Source organism: Ostrea edulis, chromosome 3 (genome assembly GCF_947568905.1).
Source record: "Ostrea edulis chromosome 3, xbOstEdul1.1, whole genome shotgun sequence".
NCBI lineage: Eukaryota > Metazoa > Mollusca > Bivalvia > Ostreida > Ostreidae > Ostrea > Ostrea edulis.
The window spans coordinates 93,037,013-93,052,598 of NC_079166.1; the positions used below are offsets into that span (position 1 = coordinate 93,037,013).

Genomic DNA, 15,586 nt, shown 5'->3' on the forward strand with positions numbered 1-15,586 from the left:
AGCTGTCTCGCCATTGCCAAGGTAGGTGTATCAGGGATGATGCACTACTAGGTATATGATATAACATTGGGTCAAATGCTGTCTGACGTGTTCCATACCGATTTTAGGCCATTTTTGGCACAATGATTTCGACTACAAATAATAACGTTTACCTGATCAAGATATAAAGCTCACGGTGGGTGTAACCGGTGGACAGGGGACGTTTATTCTCCCTAGGCACCTCATCCTACCTTTGGTATATCCAGGGTTCCATGCTTCTCCAACACTAGTTGTATTTCTTATCGTAGTGTTGAGTTTGATAACTGTTCGTTATCTTCAACTTTCATATCCAAGCATCCTCAAGGAACCTAGTATAGATTCAAGTTTGTTTAAATCATGTCCCCATTGGATTGGGTTGGGCCGCAATATTTTTTTATACGAGAATATATGGCTCTTACAGCCTTTGAGCAGTGAGGGTTCTTTAGCATGCCACACCTATAGCGACACGGGACATCCGTTTCTAAGGTCTTCTTCGACGACCCGTGACATTCACACCTGATGCCGAATGTTTGGCGATGGAACTGTCACTACCTGTTTGAACGACTTAGGATTGTCGCGGCCGAGATTCAAACCACAGCTTCCCGCATGCGGGGCGAACGTTCTAACCACTAAAACACCGCGGCGATGTATCTGAATAAAAATAGCATTGTTAATAGATAAAACGTCGTCGATATATCTAAATATCGCATTGAAGGTCATGAAAAGAGATTTTTCTTCTTATGTAGAAATTTTTGAATAAATTCTGGTTCATTAATATACCCCCCTACATGCCGTACCCGCAACGTTAATCTTGACATGATTAACGATATAACACGATACAGTACATGCACGATAGGATATAATAGGATACACGCACGATAGGATAGGATATATGGTAAATCTGATAAACGCAAAACCTGATAAACAATCTTCACGATAGACCTGATAAACGCAAAGCATGATAAACGATCTTCACGATAAACCGAAAACCTGATAGAAATGTTGTAAATTTAAAAGCAATTTAAACAAAACGAAATTTTGATACTTACAACATGATTATATTTTGTTGATAATAATACACGGTCGTACTGGTTTCAAAAATAGTTTTCATTCTGTTTACTTTTACTACGTCATCACAGCTAAAATCAGAAAACGAAACTATATATGTGTGTGAATTTCTCAGTCCATGATTCTAAAACGTATATGGTCACCTAATGTTTAATCTATACATTATACACGGAATGAACTAAATGTAATATAATGTAGTGGCATCATGCCTCGGTAGTTCTCTAATTCTAATGTCTATTATATTGAATGTGAAATAAAACCAAGCAATATTTTGTGTGTACCTAGGATAGGGTTATTTTGCATCAAGCTCTATGTTCAACGTTCATTCAATAATTACAATTATTTTCATCATGTCCGCTTTAAAACAATCCAATCTACAGCACCATATCTTCATACGTTAGATATTTCTACATTATGAGTGAGAATTGATGGGCATAAGTAACTTGGACATATTTATTTGAATTGATATTTTAATAACAAAGTATAAATGAACTATAAAAAACGGCTTCGATTTTGGAACGCTTAAAAAAATTCGTGTGTAGTATGTAAAAAATCAAATAATCATCAAAACCGGCATTAATTTCAGTATCTACCCGTACAACTATTGGTACATGGTACAAGTGTACATGTACAAGTACATATGTGAGGGAAAAAAACAACGTTGACAGCAGGGCCCTGCCCAGTTGAACAGACGTTTGGGACATGCAACACCCTTGTACCCTTTTAAAACTTAAATCTTATACATGTGCGAAATGCAATGTCCCTGAGAATATTTGCTGTCAAAGCAAGGGTGATACACAAAATCAGATATAAGGACGCGCATAACTTCAGTAGTTGGTACATGTATATAAGTAGAATACAGGTGGACAAATCAGTGGAAAAGGAGCCTTTATTAAAATATATGTAATAAACAATGCGATTTTTTCCTTTCAAATCGAACGTCCAATCTCTCTATATGGGGTAATTACAAATATTTGTTTCTAGACAAGCAAATGTTTATAAACTTCAAATGAAGGAGCTTTCAAATTGTTTGTCCTTCGTTTGCTCAGCAGAACAACTTTGCAGACAACTTAAAATGAAATTGAAATTGTGATAAAATTTCACCCGCTCTGCAGAAAAAGATGGCACCTTTTCTGCCTTAAACATACTGTCTTTCCTTAATTCCTAAAACATAACCTCTTTAACAAAACGAATAAAGCTTTCGGAAAAGTATGGTACTTTTTCATTAAATTTGATATACGATTCCGATAGTCCCCGAAGCAATACGGTAAACGATTTTCACGATAAACGGAAAAGCTGATACAAGCAAAACATGATACACGATAGACCCGATAAACGCAAAACACGATAGAAAACCGAAAACCTGATAAACACAAAACACGATATTATAGGATACACGCACGATACGATATGATACAAGCACGATAGAACACGATATGAATGTCAAGAATAACGTTGCTGGTACTGTAACACTTTACAAAGGTTTTTGCCCCTCTGTTGGATATAATTCAAAAATCGTGATTAAAAATTAAAACCTCATGCTATGAAAAGACAATAGCAAGTAGTATTGTTTTACCGTCTACCTCAGAAACGAGTTCTTTTTTTAAGTTGCATATACATTCGTATCAATTTCCATTGAAATGATATTAATTGAGGACAAAAGGAGAGATAACTCTATAATTTTGGTAAAATTTGAATAATTATAGTAAATAATTAGGAAAATGCGTTTTTTAAACATCCCCATCCTGAACTTTTTGTTTTCATATTGATAGGTAATAGAAATTGTTATTTAGAAAAAGTCAGTCCAAAGGTGTTGTTGAATCAATAAGGGTTGGTGTATAGGCTAGAGTGCGTCAACCGTTTGAAATTGAATGAAAATGATATAATTCTAAAGCAAGCGTTTCATAAGGACAATTCTGCATGACTTCAATATATGATTCAAAATGTATTGATTGTGTCATTTTAGAGCAGAATTTTAACAGTTAACAGTTGTCATCCCTTTGCAAAAAGGTGTTGTAATGGCCTACATTTTTCACAATACTATGCGAGTTATTTCCCCATTATTACATATGGCGCGCAGGATATTGTGGTCCTCAGTTGACGATGTCATATAAGGAATAAATGGAAACTTTACTATTTTTGATTGCAATCAATTGCTAGTTAAGGAATATTTCTAAAAATTAAGTGTAATGACTTAAACATAGTATAGCTGAACAATAATAGCTGGGGTACTGATTACATTTACTAGTATATGTCTCCGGTGTGGTTTTCACACAATCAGTAAATATTGTAATGATGTAAGAAAGTATGTAAATATCAACTACTTCTCGACTTCTTTAGATCAGAATCGGGATGTCTTTAGTATATCAGCAATTCTTCATTATTTTTTTCACTATTTTCGACAACCAATACACATACGATAAAATATGCCTAAAAACACATGTGCAACCAACGCATACATGTACATTATCAATTTCCATTCACTCGCACTGAATAAAACTGCGTGTTGCTGTAAACAGAACATGGATTTAAAAAAAACAAAATACTTGTCAAGAATTATAGGGCAATATTATTAAGTCACCCCCCCCCCTTTTTTTTTAAACGACGCAACGTGCGTGTAATTCAATCTTTTGAAAGTTAAATTTTGTGTAAAACATTCAACTTGCAGCTCTTCTTGCACTTCAATTACTCAAATGAGCACAAAAACAATCATCAGGCACATAGCAACAATGGGTTTGTCCCCTTTTATTATTACATGCAAAGTAAATGCAAAGTTCGATCTATATATAAGCTGCAAGTCCCCTCCCCTCTTAAAACAGCATTGTGAATGATACATAGTGGAAAAGTAAAATTTAACCAATGAATGGAGCTGAAAGATCAACCCTTGCCGCCTTCCCTCTCGAGCTTTAGATTTTTTTTAATGTACCTGTCTGGAATTGTAGGGCAATATCATGAAATCGCCTTCCCCTTCTTTTAACGATGCAACGTGCCTGATTATATGATATCTAGGTGTCTGTTGTTTTTAAAACAGATTACTACTGATATTCACGGTATCAACTGTATTATAACTTGGACAGAAATAAAGTTTAAATACGCCTATAACATCTCCTCCCCTCCCCCAACTCCACAATTTGACAAAGTGCATATTTCAAAAAGTTTTCTCCATAAAATCGAAGAAACTAAACCTGATTTGTGTCATAGATAGAATACAACCTGTTGAAATTCAGCATAATAAAGAATTTGGTAACGTAAGCTTTACTATACACTATTTGTTATTACTATTTATGTGAAACTTAGGACTGCGATCGTAAATGCGCCCCCAACTTCCTGTGTAAGGGGAGTAACTGGAAAAATGTAGGTCATTAAGAGTATTTAATTAATAGACTTGTCAATCACTACATAATACATTCCTCTTTGCTTTATACAAAACCTGCATGATCAAGAGAGAAACACTACCACATCACTAGAAAAGCTATCTCACTAGCGAGACAGTGGAAGATCCCAATTTACTGTCTTAACGCATGCACTTTTTTTACTGTTGTTCCTGCTCATCAACATTACAGACAGAATTGATGAAGTCAGCTTAGCGCTTTTCAGTACTTTTCTAGTTTTTAAAGAAAGACAGTACATAGCACGGGTTTTGTGTTTGTTCCTTGTAACGCGGTGGTACAAAAAATGTCCAATACACGGCGTACTTTTAAAATTGTCCGCATATTTCAAATCTTGTTTTTCTGAACGACCCAGACATCTAAGTCCACGGAGGATCTCCGTGGATGTCACATGTACCCCTTGGTACCACAGTGTACCTCCGTGTGATAAAACAAAGAAATAAAAGAAATAAATAAAAAAATTATTTCAATAAATGCGCATCTGGTGCATCAAAATTGGTACCGTATAAGTTTTACATTATGACCCCTGGGTCGAGGCCTCTGCTGGTGGACTGTTAGTCCCCGAGGGTCTCTACAGCCCAGTAGCTAAGTACTTCGTTACTAGCTTGAAAATACGGATGTATATTTAATTGCTGTTATAAAATTTAGAAATTCATTTCAAAATTAAGGATTATCTCCCTCATGCATAGCTCTTATCCTTTGACGAATTTGGCTCCACTTGTTTGGCACGCTGTTTTTTGGCTATATTTAGATCTAAAACTTCATAGTTATTTCGGATTTCAAACATTTCGGTTGAGCATGACTGAAGAGACATTATTTGTCGAAATGCGCATCTGGTGCATTAAAATTGGTACCATATAAGTTTTACATACTAAGCGAAAAGTTATTTGTGGGTGAAAATTAAAACGTATAAAACGGCAACTTGTATATATTTATATCCTTTAATGATATATGTTATTGTAAATTCGTAATACTAATTCAATAAAAAAAGATTTATTTTAATAATACTTGACTTATGTCGTCCGTTAGGTGTTAATTTTTCACATTTATATGTTTGAAACGAAAAATTATAAACATAGAGTGGACAATGTCGCTAAATGGATTTTAGTTTTCTGTAAGTTGAAACTTCAACATGTTTGTAAATCGGGAAGATTTCCGGTGCGCATATATATCAAGATATAAATGTATATCCGTATGCAGACCTCCCCGCAGACTTTCAAACTTTTTGTATGAAACGCCAAATTCTCATGTACATAAACACATACATGTGGTATTTCCAACACTTGTCGGTGCATCGTATAACAGCACGTGCAGCACGAGTTCACACAATAAATGAAAGATCTTTTCGCTGGTGAAGATGGAATAAATAATTTTCAACATGCCTAGATTGTCCGCTTGCATAAACATGTATTACGGTGATAAGCAAAACAATGTCCATTAAACCTAATGAAATTGTATAATATAATATTTTTTTGTGCTTTTGAGTGAGAGGGCGTTAGATAGCTAGGCACGTAACATTATCAAATAATGTTATAGAACTCGCACCAGCCGAAAAAATTAACATGTAAAGAAAAAAATGGGAAATTAAATGCAAGGTAAAGATAACGAACAGTGATCAATCTCATAATAAACGTATACATTATAGGACTCATGGCGGGTGTGACCGGTCAATAGGGGATGCTTACTCCTCTTAGGCACCTCATCCCACCCCTGGTGTGTCCAGAGGTCCGTGTTTTCCCAACTCTCTATTTTGTATTGCTTATAGGAGTTGTGAGATTTATCCCAGTTCGTTATCTTCACCTTGCATATATTGAAGAAATATGTCATCAATAGAAATTGAAACGACATGACCATTTTTAGATTAGAATCACTATATTCAAACATGAGAAAGAAGTACCAATACCGATAAGATTGATGGAAATTAGTAAAATAATCATATTCTTGTTAAAGTTATGCCCTATTCATCAAGAAATTAGTTTCATTTGAAACCATTTTACACTAAGGGAATGTGATTATATGATTAGAATGTTCTCAATGACTATTTTTCTTTAATTCCGATCGGGCTTGGTTCAATTTACAAAAAATGTAGTGGTTCTGAATTTTGATCATGTAATTTTAATGGCTTTTTAGAATATTTTTCTCTGATATATCTTTTTTATGACTGACATGTTGTTTGGATATTTGATCCGTAGATTTAAACAAGACGTACTGTGACCAATGCAATGTAAGAATACCCCCCCCTAACCAAAACTCCCAAAAAGTGTTGTTAATAGGTATAAATTACCTCTTTCCTGAGTGTAAAAAATGTCTTATGGTATGACTATGTCAAAACCCTATAATCAACTTTGACCTTGAGGTCAAAGTTCAAGGTCATATATAGGTCATGAAGGTACCCGACACATCGTCTCATGGTGATACACCCATGTGTCAAATATGGTATGCCTATGTCAAAGAACAAAGAAGTTATAGCCCGGACACGAATCCATTGTAAAAAAAAAACCCTTTAATTTTGACATTGAGGTCAAGGGTCAAGGTTATATAGAGGTCGTGAAGGTACTCGACACATCGTCTCATGGTGATTCACCTGTGCGCCAAACATGGTATGCCTATGTTAAAGAACAAAGAAGTTATGACCCGGACACGAATTAGCACAGACAGACAGAGGGACAGACAGATATACAGACAGACAGAGTGATTCCTATATACCCCGCTGAACTTCGTTCGCAGGGGTATAACAATGTTAGGTAATAAAGTTTTCAATTTTCATAAAATATGTTTTCATTTAAAATTAGAAAGTATATCTGAGTCGTTTAGACATATTTACTTAGATGTTCATACCATGCATCAAATCACAGCGACAATTGTACTCTAGAGTCTCTTTTTTTAGAAACAAAAAAACCGTTTGTATCATTCAGGGATAAATCACAAAAAAGTAATATAAAATACTTGAGAGCTTGTACCACTTTTCGATGTTGAAATCATACTTTTTTGGTTTTAAGGAGCTGCTAAATATGAAAATAGTGTAATGAGCTACCTTAACGGTCAGAGGCAAGTATATACCCAGATTCATCAAAAGCGATCCGATATTTAGGAATAATGGTCACATCTGAAAATTTTACAATTTCAAATTTTTCCCAAATTCAAACTCACCTCAGTGCTACAACTTTTGCCCGAGTGGTAAAGCCTTGAACAAATTAAACTCTACATAATTAAGTTATCCAATTCTGCAAGATTGGTTCAAATCCGATCAGTTGTTCTGGAGTTTTAATATCTACAATATTTTAGTATATTTGTCTAATTATCTCCCATTGCATAAGAATTATCCCTATGGTATTACCTGCTCTGATAGACCCCGGGATGCCCTGGTGCACGACTGAAAGAAGTTTTCAGATATGACCCGAATTCTTAAACTTTTATGTACATTGCATGTCGCACGCCAACCCTTGACCAAATGATAAGATCGCTTGAGCTAACTAAAAAGGAGCAACGTTTACGTGTTGTGGTGTTATCGTACTGAATCACGAACTCCGTATCCTCTACAGTGTTTTGTAGTTGAAATTTATACAAAATCATAAGCCCTTTGCCCATACTCCTATCGTAGAATATACCATACGGCCCTCATATGGTTATTTCAGTTCAGTACACGACTTGGGATTGAACGATCCAAAAAGTATACCACCGCTGCAATAGCCATACAGTCTAAGAGCACAACAGACTCGGGATGATGAGAGACGTGTGGATATTACAGAGAATGGTTTATAATGACACAAAATGTGTTGATATCCGCAAAGTTGTCGTCCGATTCGTCCAAACCTTGTGAAAAATTGCACGATGGTCGAATTTAATCTAAACATAATAACCTATATCTTCTAAATCGTTCACAAATTGGATACCGATATTTCATATCTACCATCATCATGGAGCATCAGGAAAAATGTACATTAGGTTTGAACGGTATTATATTTTATTATGCAAGGTAAAGATAACGAACAGTGATCAATCTCATAACTCCTATAAGCAATACAAAATAGATAGTTGGGCAAACACGGATCCCTGGACACACCAGAGGTGGGATCAGGTGCCTAGGAGGAGTAAACACCCCCTGTTGACCGGTCACACCCGCCGTGAGCCCTATATCTTGATCAGGTAAACGGAGTTATCCGCAGTCAAAATCAGTGTGCCAAGAACGGCTTAACAATCGGTATTATATTATATTATATTAATAAGATCACCCGTTAAATGGATGGACCACGTCAAAGATTGTCTCCAGACTTTAATTATGAAGCAGTAAGTTATTACTTACCCAGGTAAAATAAAAATCACCGATTTATCTGTATTGACTTGAACATCTAATGAACAGATACATATTCTATTGATTATAAAATTGCTCTCGTGTAGGTGGATGCCTGCTCACTCGAGGTTATAAGTGACCAAACACTGTTATTAACTTGCTTCATACATATTTGTAGATATCTGATTGGACAAAAAGAATGACACGACATATCGTTTTCAATACACCAACTCCCTGCAGAGAGTGATTGTACATTATTCAACGTTCCTCTCTTGCATGTTTCACTCGCATGGAGACGTCTCGTGCAGAGTGTGTTATTAGATTGAAAACTGTGACGTCACTTGCAAATTCAATTTGTGTTCAATCGGACCACGCGTTTGTACTTTTCCGTAACCGGTAAGAAGACACAGACGTGGATCGGCGCACGAATTCCATCAAAACGATGAATTTCTTCGCCGGAAGCGCGCCTGTGGATGAAATTAAAAGGTCAGAACCGAATCCATGTATAATGTGTTATTTATATTTTCACCACGGATTCAGCTTTGGTATCATTAAATTCCTATGCACTCTAATACATAAACATATAAGTGGAAACTGATAGTGGTAGAATACCTTAGGTATGTATGATATCTTAGATGCATCTGAAAGCTCGCGTTTCATATTGTAATGTACGAATTTGACGTCATAGTTACATTTGTGTGCACATGGCAACATATTCTGATGGCGTCGATCCCCATACGAGGTCCATTTGCAGTTACGTAAATAGCCGATTAGTTACGATTTATTAGTGTTATGTCATTGCCACCAGTGACGTCACTTTCGAATCGAATGACATCCCGAAATTTCAAAACACCCTATCCGTGCAGGAGTACATTGGTCTGACAGCTACCGTAGCTTTCGTATTTACTTTTAGTGTATGTCTGAACTGAGTTTCAGGAGTTTCAATGATGTATATGATTTGTTTCTTTAATGTAATTCTTCATATCTTTAACTGTGGTGTTTTGTTACGGTCATTGTATGATGTTCAATGTGATGTATGTATAATATGGTGTTCAATTGCACAACTGAATGATATTCAGGCAAACGGTTACTGAAAATTGGGTAAATTTCCTAAAGGTCTTTAGATGAATAAATTCGTTACACAGTCAGTTTGGAACAGTAATGATGGGACATCTGTTAATTTTCATAAGCGACCTTCGGTTAGAATCGGTTGCTGCTTTCAATGGAATTTTTACTGATTACATTTATAATCGGAAGACATAGTTATATTCTAAAAAGCACAGCCCATCTTATAATTTTTCATACACATAATTATGTATATCTATATGTTTACACATAAATATAATGAAATATTAAGTTATGTTTTGACAAGTCCGTTGCAACCGCTATATATAACATTGCATACGCTGTTTAATTACATATTGTATGAACACAGGAAAGGGGGGGGGGGTAATTATAATTGCACACAAAATTGATTGGCCCGGATCTTATGAAAAATACTCGATGACTACACGTAATATTTGTTATATTGGCGATGTATATTGGTATATAGACCGTGCATATTACTGTTTGCTTGTGAGTGTTTTAATTCAATAAGTTGAAACAAATTGTTGCGATATGCATTTGATGCAAATGGTAGATGTGGAGAGATGTGTTAAGATGTGTTAACATGAATACAATGTAAGAAATTGATAATCATTGTATCTGAAGCTAAGAAAGTGAGCAACTCACGGGCTTCCAACATATATCCAGAGAAGTGACGTAAGGCCTTAAATTCAAGCCTTTTTATGCATGTCCTCTCCAGTTCCTTCGGTAGGCACATACATCGTTCATCCTTACCAATGTATTGCCACCACGGACGTACATACTCTAACAACGAGTCTACTGACGACAACCTGATGTAGTTCTCATAGTCCTCGACAGTGTTCAGACAATTCAGGACAAAGCAACTCATCACCTGATGGCGAACATCGTCTGACACGAACCCAACGGCGGTACTCTCTGCTTTATATGTCAATATTTTATCAGTTTCAATCAATTCCTTAATGACATAGAGTTCGTCGACTATAGAGTCGTTCTGTAGGACTGGAAATACTTCTCCCAAAGCTCTTGTTTTGTCTTTCCATGATGAACTTAAAGGCGCGCAGTATTCCTCTGATGTCAAGATGAGAACAAGAATGCTACATTTTTGAGTGGAGGTCGACGGCCCATACAAATCTAAAATAAATTCAGTATTTCATATATATTTTATAGTTTGTTCAAACTAAGTGACGAAAGCAACCAACATTAAAACGACCAAGTCCTGAATTTTAAAGTGGTTTTTTTTTTCGTGGATGACAAATTGAATTTATTCTTCTTATTTCACTTACATCTTGCCGGTCATTTATGCATGCGTGCATCCTAAATGTGGTTGTTACATTTCTATGAATTTCAAACTTGTCTTGACGGGTTGCTATTAAATCCTGAAATTACTGGTACATTTTCAGTTTAAACACGGAAAGTTTTTGGCTACTGGGTGTAGCTCTGGAATAGATAAGTAGTATGAATACCTTCGAATTCAGACGATCAATCTGAAATGTATTACGAGTATGAGGGGTAATTATCCTAAAACTTCATTTTCTTATCAAACAAAAGATAACACTGAAGAGAACATAAGTTGTGTCTTTGACATGCAGTTGATAGATGTTTGAAATTGAGATTGATCATTATCGTTATTTTCACAATTTTTGCACTTTGGAAACCAAGGTAGAAAGTACACATCCTGGTATTTAAGGTGGGTCCTTCGTCCTGGATTTTTGGGGTTTAGGTAGCATTGTTTTGTTTGGAATCAATAGATTAACATTCAGAGTAATGAGAAAAGGCAAATTAGTTAAGGATTTCCAGATTTATTTTTATTACAGACACTACTGAAGTAATGTACCCCTATGTAGATTTTTATGAAATTCATTGAAAACAGTTATCTGTTATTATTTTAAAATAAAAACCAAAAAAAAAAAAATTTAAATTGCATTTATTTATCAGGAAACATGTCAATAACTAAAACACATGTCATTTTCAATATGTTCATCAAGTTTTAGTATAATAAGTGCAAAATTATTGAATTAGCCTTATTCTCCAAAATGTTAAAAAACAAACAAATATAGACACAATTTCCTTATAGCATGGTTTACATATCATTTTTTCTGTTTATATTAGTAGATGAACATCTGTTATAGTTATTTATGGGGAAAAATCCATACCTTTCCTTAATAATTTCAAATCTATAGCTTCCAGAGTATGTATACCCCCATAAAAAATCTAAGTCTTGCACCATACAGCTGAGCTATTCAAAACCACTCATGGATTAAAATTTTATGTAATTTCATGAAAAGACACAGATAATAATTCCTTATCACCTTGGTAAAATGTTTGTGAAAAATATAGGAAATCTATTGCATAATTGACTTGATAAATAATTTAATGAAAACAGAGTTATTGTCCTTGGATTCAATATTTTGAAACACATAATTGAGTATTCAAATATAACTAAGACTTTTTAAATATTTTATGGCTAACAAGATTTTTTACAATAACTATTGAAAATGACTCCAACAAAATTTATGTTCCAGTCATTAAATTATTGACTTTGCAAAATTTTATGACGTCACAGGAGTTTGGAACTACGTTAAGATCGAGCCAAGCCCGGATGGGCAAAAGGAAGGCTCTAAAGGTAACACGTATGTAAAAGAAAAAACTTAGAAAATCAACAAATGAGTAGAGCTAATCTCTACATACGTTCACTGAAAATTTTGTGATCCATATGTGCGCCGCCATCTTGTTTCATTCATCAGTTGCTTCTACAGTAACTCGTACTTTAATATTGAATGTCAAAATATAAGACTGACGTACAGTTTGTAATCAAACACTTAGTGTGTTAAAACGAATGGTATAATCATCAATCTTACAGTTTTACCCCAATTATTTAATTGAAAAATAGTAGTGCGACGAAATAGATGAACGCGTTCATGAGTTTCCTTCAATAAAAATATACGGTAGATTTACTTTTACTGTTTTAGCACTTTAAATTTGATGCTTAGTTTTGTGTAGTTTTCAATGTCTTTTAAATTGCAAACGAGGTGTATTGTTGTTTATAATTGTTTGATTTGATATAGAGAAAGTCGAGTCTTATGTGACGTCACAACGCACGGTTTACATTGACCAGGTTATATCCCCTGCGATAAATGAATAGGCGGATTCTGTAGTTATCTCATACATTCCCCCTTTAATATTTAGATGTTACTGGGCGTTTAGCGCAAGATTAATTTCTTAATTAAAATAACTAATATTCTATATTTTAAAGTGCAATTTAATTTACCGTACCTAATCGAATTATGAAGGCTAATTACCATTTCATGCTTCGATCGGTCAAACGGTCACACCGTATATATTATCGAGCGAAGCTCGCGTCGCAAATTGACGCGACGAGCTCGCTCCAATGATTATGCAATTAATAAGTCACATGTTTTGCTTTTCATCAGCAAACTCCCTCTAGATGCCTCATAACGTCACCTATGTATAGATATATTCTATGTGACGTAGTACAATATACATATTTGTATATTGTGAGTCTGTTATTTTCATGGGGGAAAAACACTACCAAAGTAGTTCGTAGTTAAAAGTTTGAAGATATTGACATTAATGAGGATTAATATAAAAGTATGGATTTTATTTTCAACATAAAGTGATCAAAAGATAATTAAAAAGTAGGGATACTAAAACTATTGTATAAAGTAATGAACTTGATGTTTACGTTCTTGTTTTGAAAGTTGTTTACGTTTGACGTTATGTTTTATCGTCATTCTACATTGACGTCACACAGTATACGCAGCCTAGGAAATTGCTATCCCATAATGCCTAACTGGAAGAGTTTAGTTTGCGAGTAAGCGAACTCTGGTGGAAATTTGCTCCATCAGCTGAAAAAATGATTGGGACTACCCATAATGCTTCCGGAAAATGTCGCCGCCACTGCGGTATACTTCATTGACAAGCCCGTAGATAAAAAAGTGAGTAGTTTAAAAAGTACCACAACTGATTTTAGATTCCAGACAAGCTTTCCCATACCTTCGTACGTTTTGTTGTGGATAATTGCTTGATTTGAAAGAAAAACAATCGCAGTTGATGATGACGTCACCGTGCACTGTTTACATTAACTGCGCTATATTTCCGTGTTAAATGAATTGCCCCAAGACGTGCTGGAAGATGTTCTGGGTATTCGTTCGTTTCAACGGTCACACCGTAAACATATTATTCTACATTTGGTATGCTTATAAATGTTCAGTTGCCATTGGTTCGTATAATACGATAGATTGATATACATGTAGCAAGATACGTACCGTGTTATGTATATTTAAGTATATATCATTTAATGATAATTCGATGTCTGCTAAAAGACAAACCTCCTCAGATGTTAAATCTAAGAAACACGTGTTAGACATTACCTATTTCATTTCCTGTCCCAAAGCCAATCAGGTATGATCCCAGGAGACTGCCTAAATTCAATTCAGCGATGCTTTTCTGGCACAGTTCCATATGTTGTTGTACAAATCCTTTAAATCCTATCCACTTTTCATTCTCATCTTTACACATATACCACATGGCTTCAGGTACCTTTACTAAAACAAAAGTCGTTGTTAATTATATGAATGCATCACGTGATATACGGGAAAATATCTAGATATACATGACAAAAGATAGCTTTTACACTTTGCACAAATTACAATGGTGATTGGAAGTAACGTTGACCTATAATTTGTTGTAACTTAGTGGTAGAGTAATTATTTTGCAGTTGGTAGGTCTAAGTTCGAGCCTCGCTCAAACATATGGCCTTAATATCAGACATAACGTGTCTGGGCAGGATGTTGCAAAAACACGGAACGGAAAACGAGACGGAACGGAAAACGGAACAGAATTTAAGAATTATAATGATTAACGTAGCTAAAATAACACCAAAAACCCGATAAAAAACCTTTGTTATGAATAAAATCTAAATTTTGGAAATTTGTTCACAAGAGGTAAAACAATTATATCTTGACATTCTGCATCATAAATTGATTAAACGTATGTAAGAATTTACATAGCGTTGACAAGGATTTTGAAATGTCGGCATTGCCAGATGAAAGGTGAAGATAACGAACAGTGATCAATCTCATAAATCCCATAGGCAATACAAAATAGATAGTTGGGCAAACACGGTCCCCTGGATATACCAGAGGTGAGATCAGGTGCCTAGGAGGAGTAAGCATCCCCTGTCGACCAGTCACATCTGCCTTGATCCCTATACCCTGATCAGGTAAACGGAGTTATCCTTTCAAAATGTGTGTGCCACGAAAGGTCTGACAATCGGTATGAAACACGTCAGACAGCATTTCACCCAATGATCAGTTGTATTAGTAAACTAGATCGTTATAACGACCCTATAATTTGCGAAATGCTGACTTTAAACATGACTGCTGAAACCCTACACCATCAGCTTGTTTGTCTGTAGCTTGCCTCGATTTAAAAACTGATCATATCCAGAACAAACTCTTGCATATCGAATCAGTTGAGAGATAACACTATATGCAGGTGATTATGGAATATTGCTACATAAATATGAGAAGTTAACGATGGAGAAGCTGAACTCCATTGCTTCTGTTTCAATCTGTTTTTTCCCGCTGTATTCCTTCGGGTTCAACACTTATCCGCGGGCTATCGGTAAATGTAAAAACTTTCACATAAATTCATCCCAAATGAGACAAACCTTCAATGCACACCGAACTCGTTTGCTTTAAAATTTGATGTG

The 15,586-nt window shown here is 35.2% G+C and overlaps 1 protein-coding gene across 1 annotated transcript in view; it reads right to left on the reverse strand.

Annotated features, from left to right (window-relative positions):
• LOC125674436 (uncharacterized) overlaps window positions 1-15,586 on the reverse strand; it is a 117,283-nt gene that overhangs the window by 82,249 nt on the left and 19,448 nt on the right. Inside the window, exons 4-5 of the mRNA XM_056159424.1 lie at window positions 14,244-14,417; window positions 10,498-10,983 (exon numbers count right to left, since the gene is read on the reverse strand). Coding sequence (XP_056015399.1) covers window positions 10,498-10,983; window positions 14,244-14,417 — 660 coding nt within the window. The remainder of the gene's footprint in view (window positions 1-10,497; window positions 10,984-14,243; window positions 14,418-15,586) is intronic.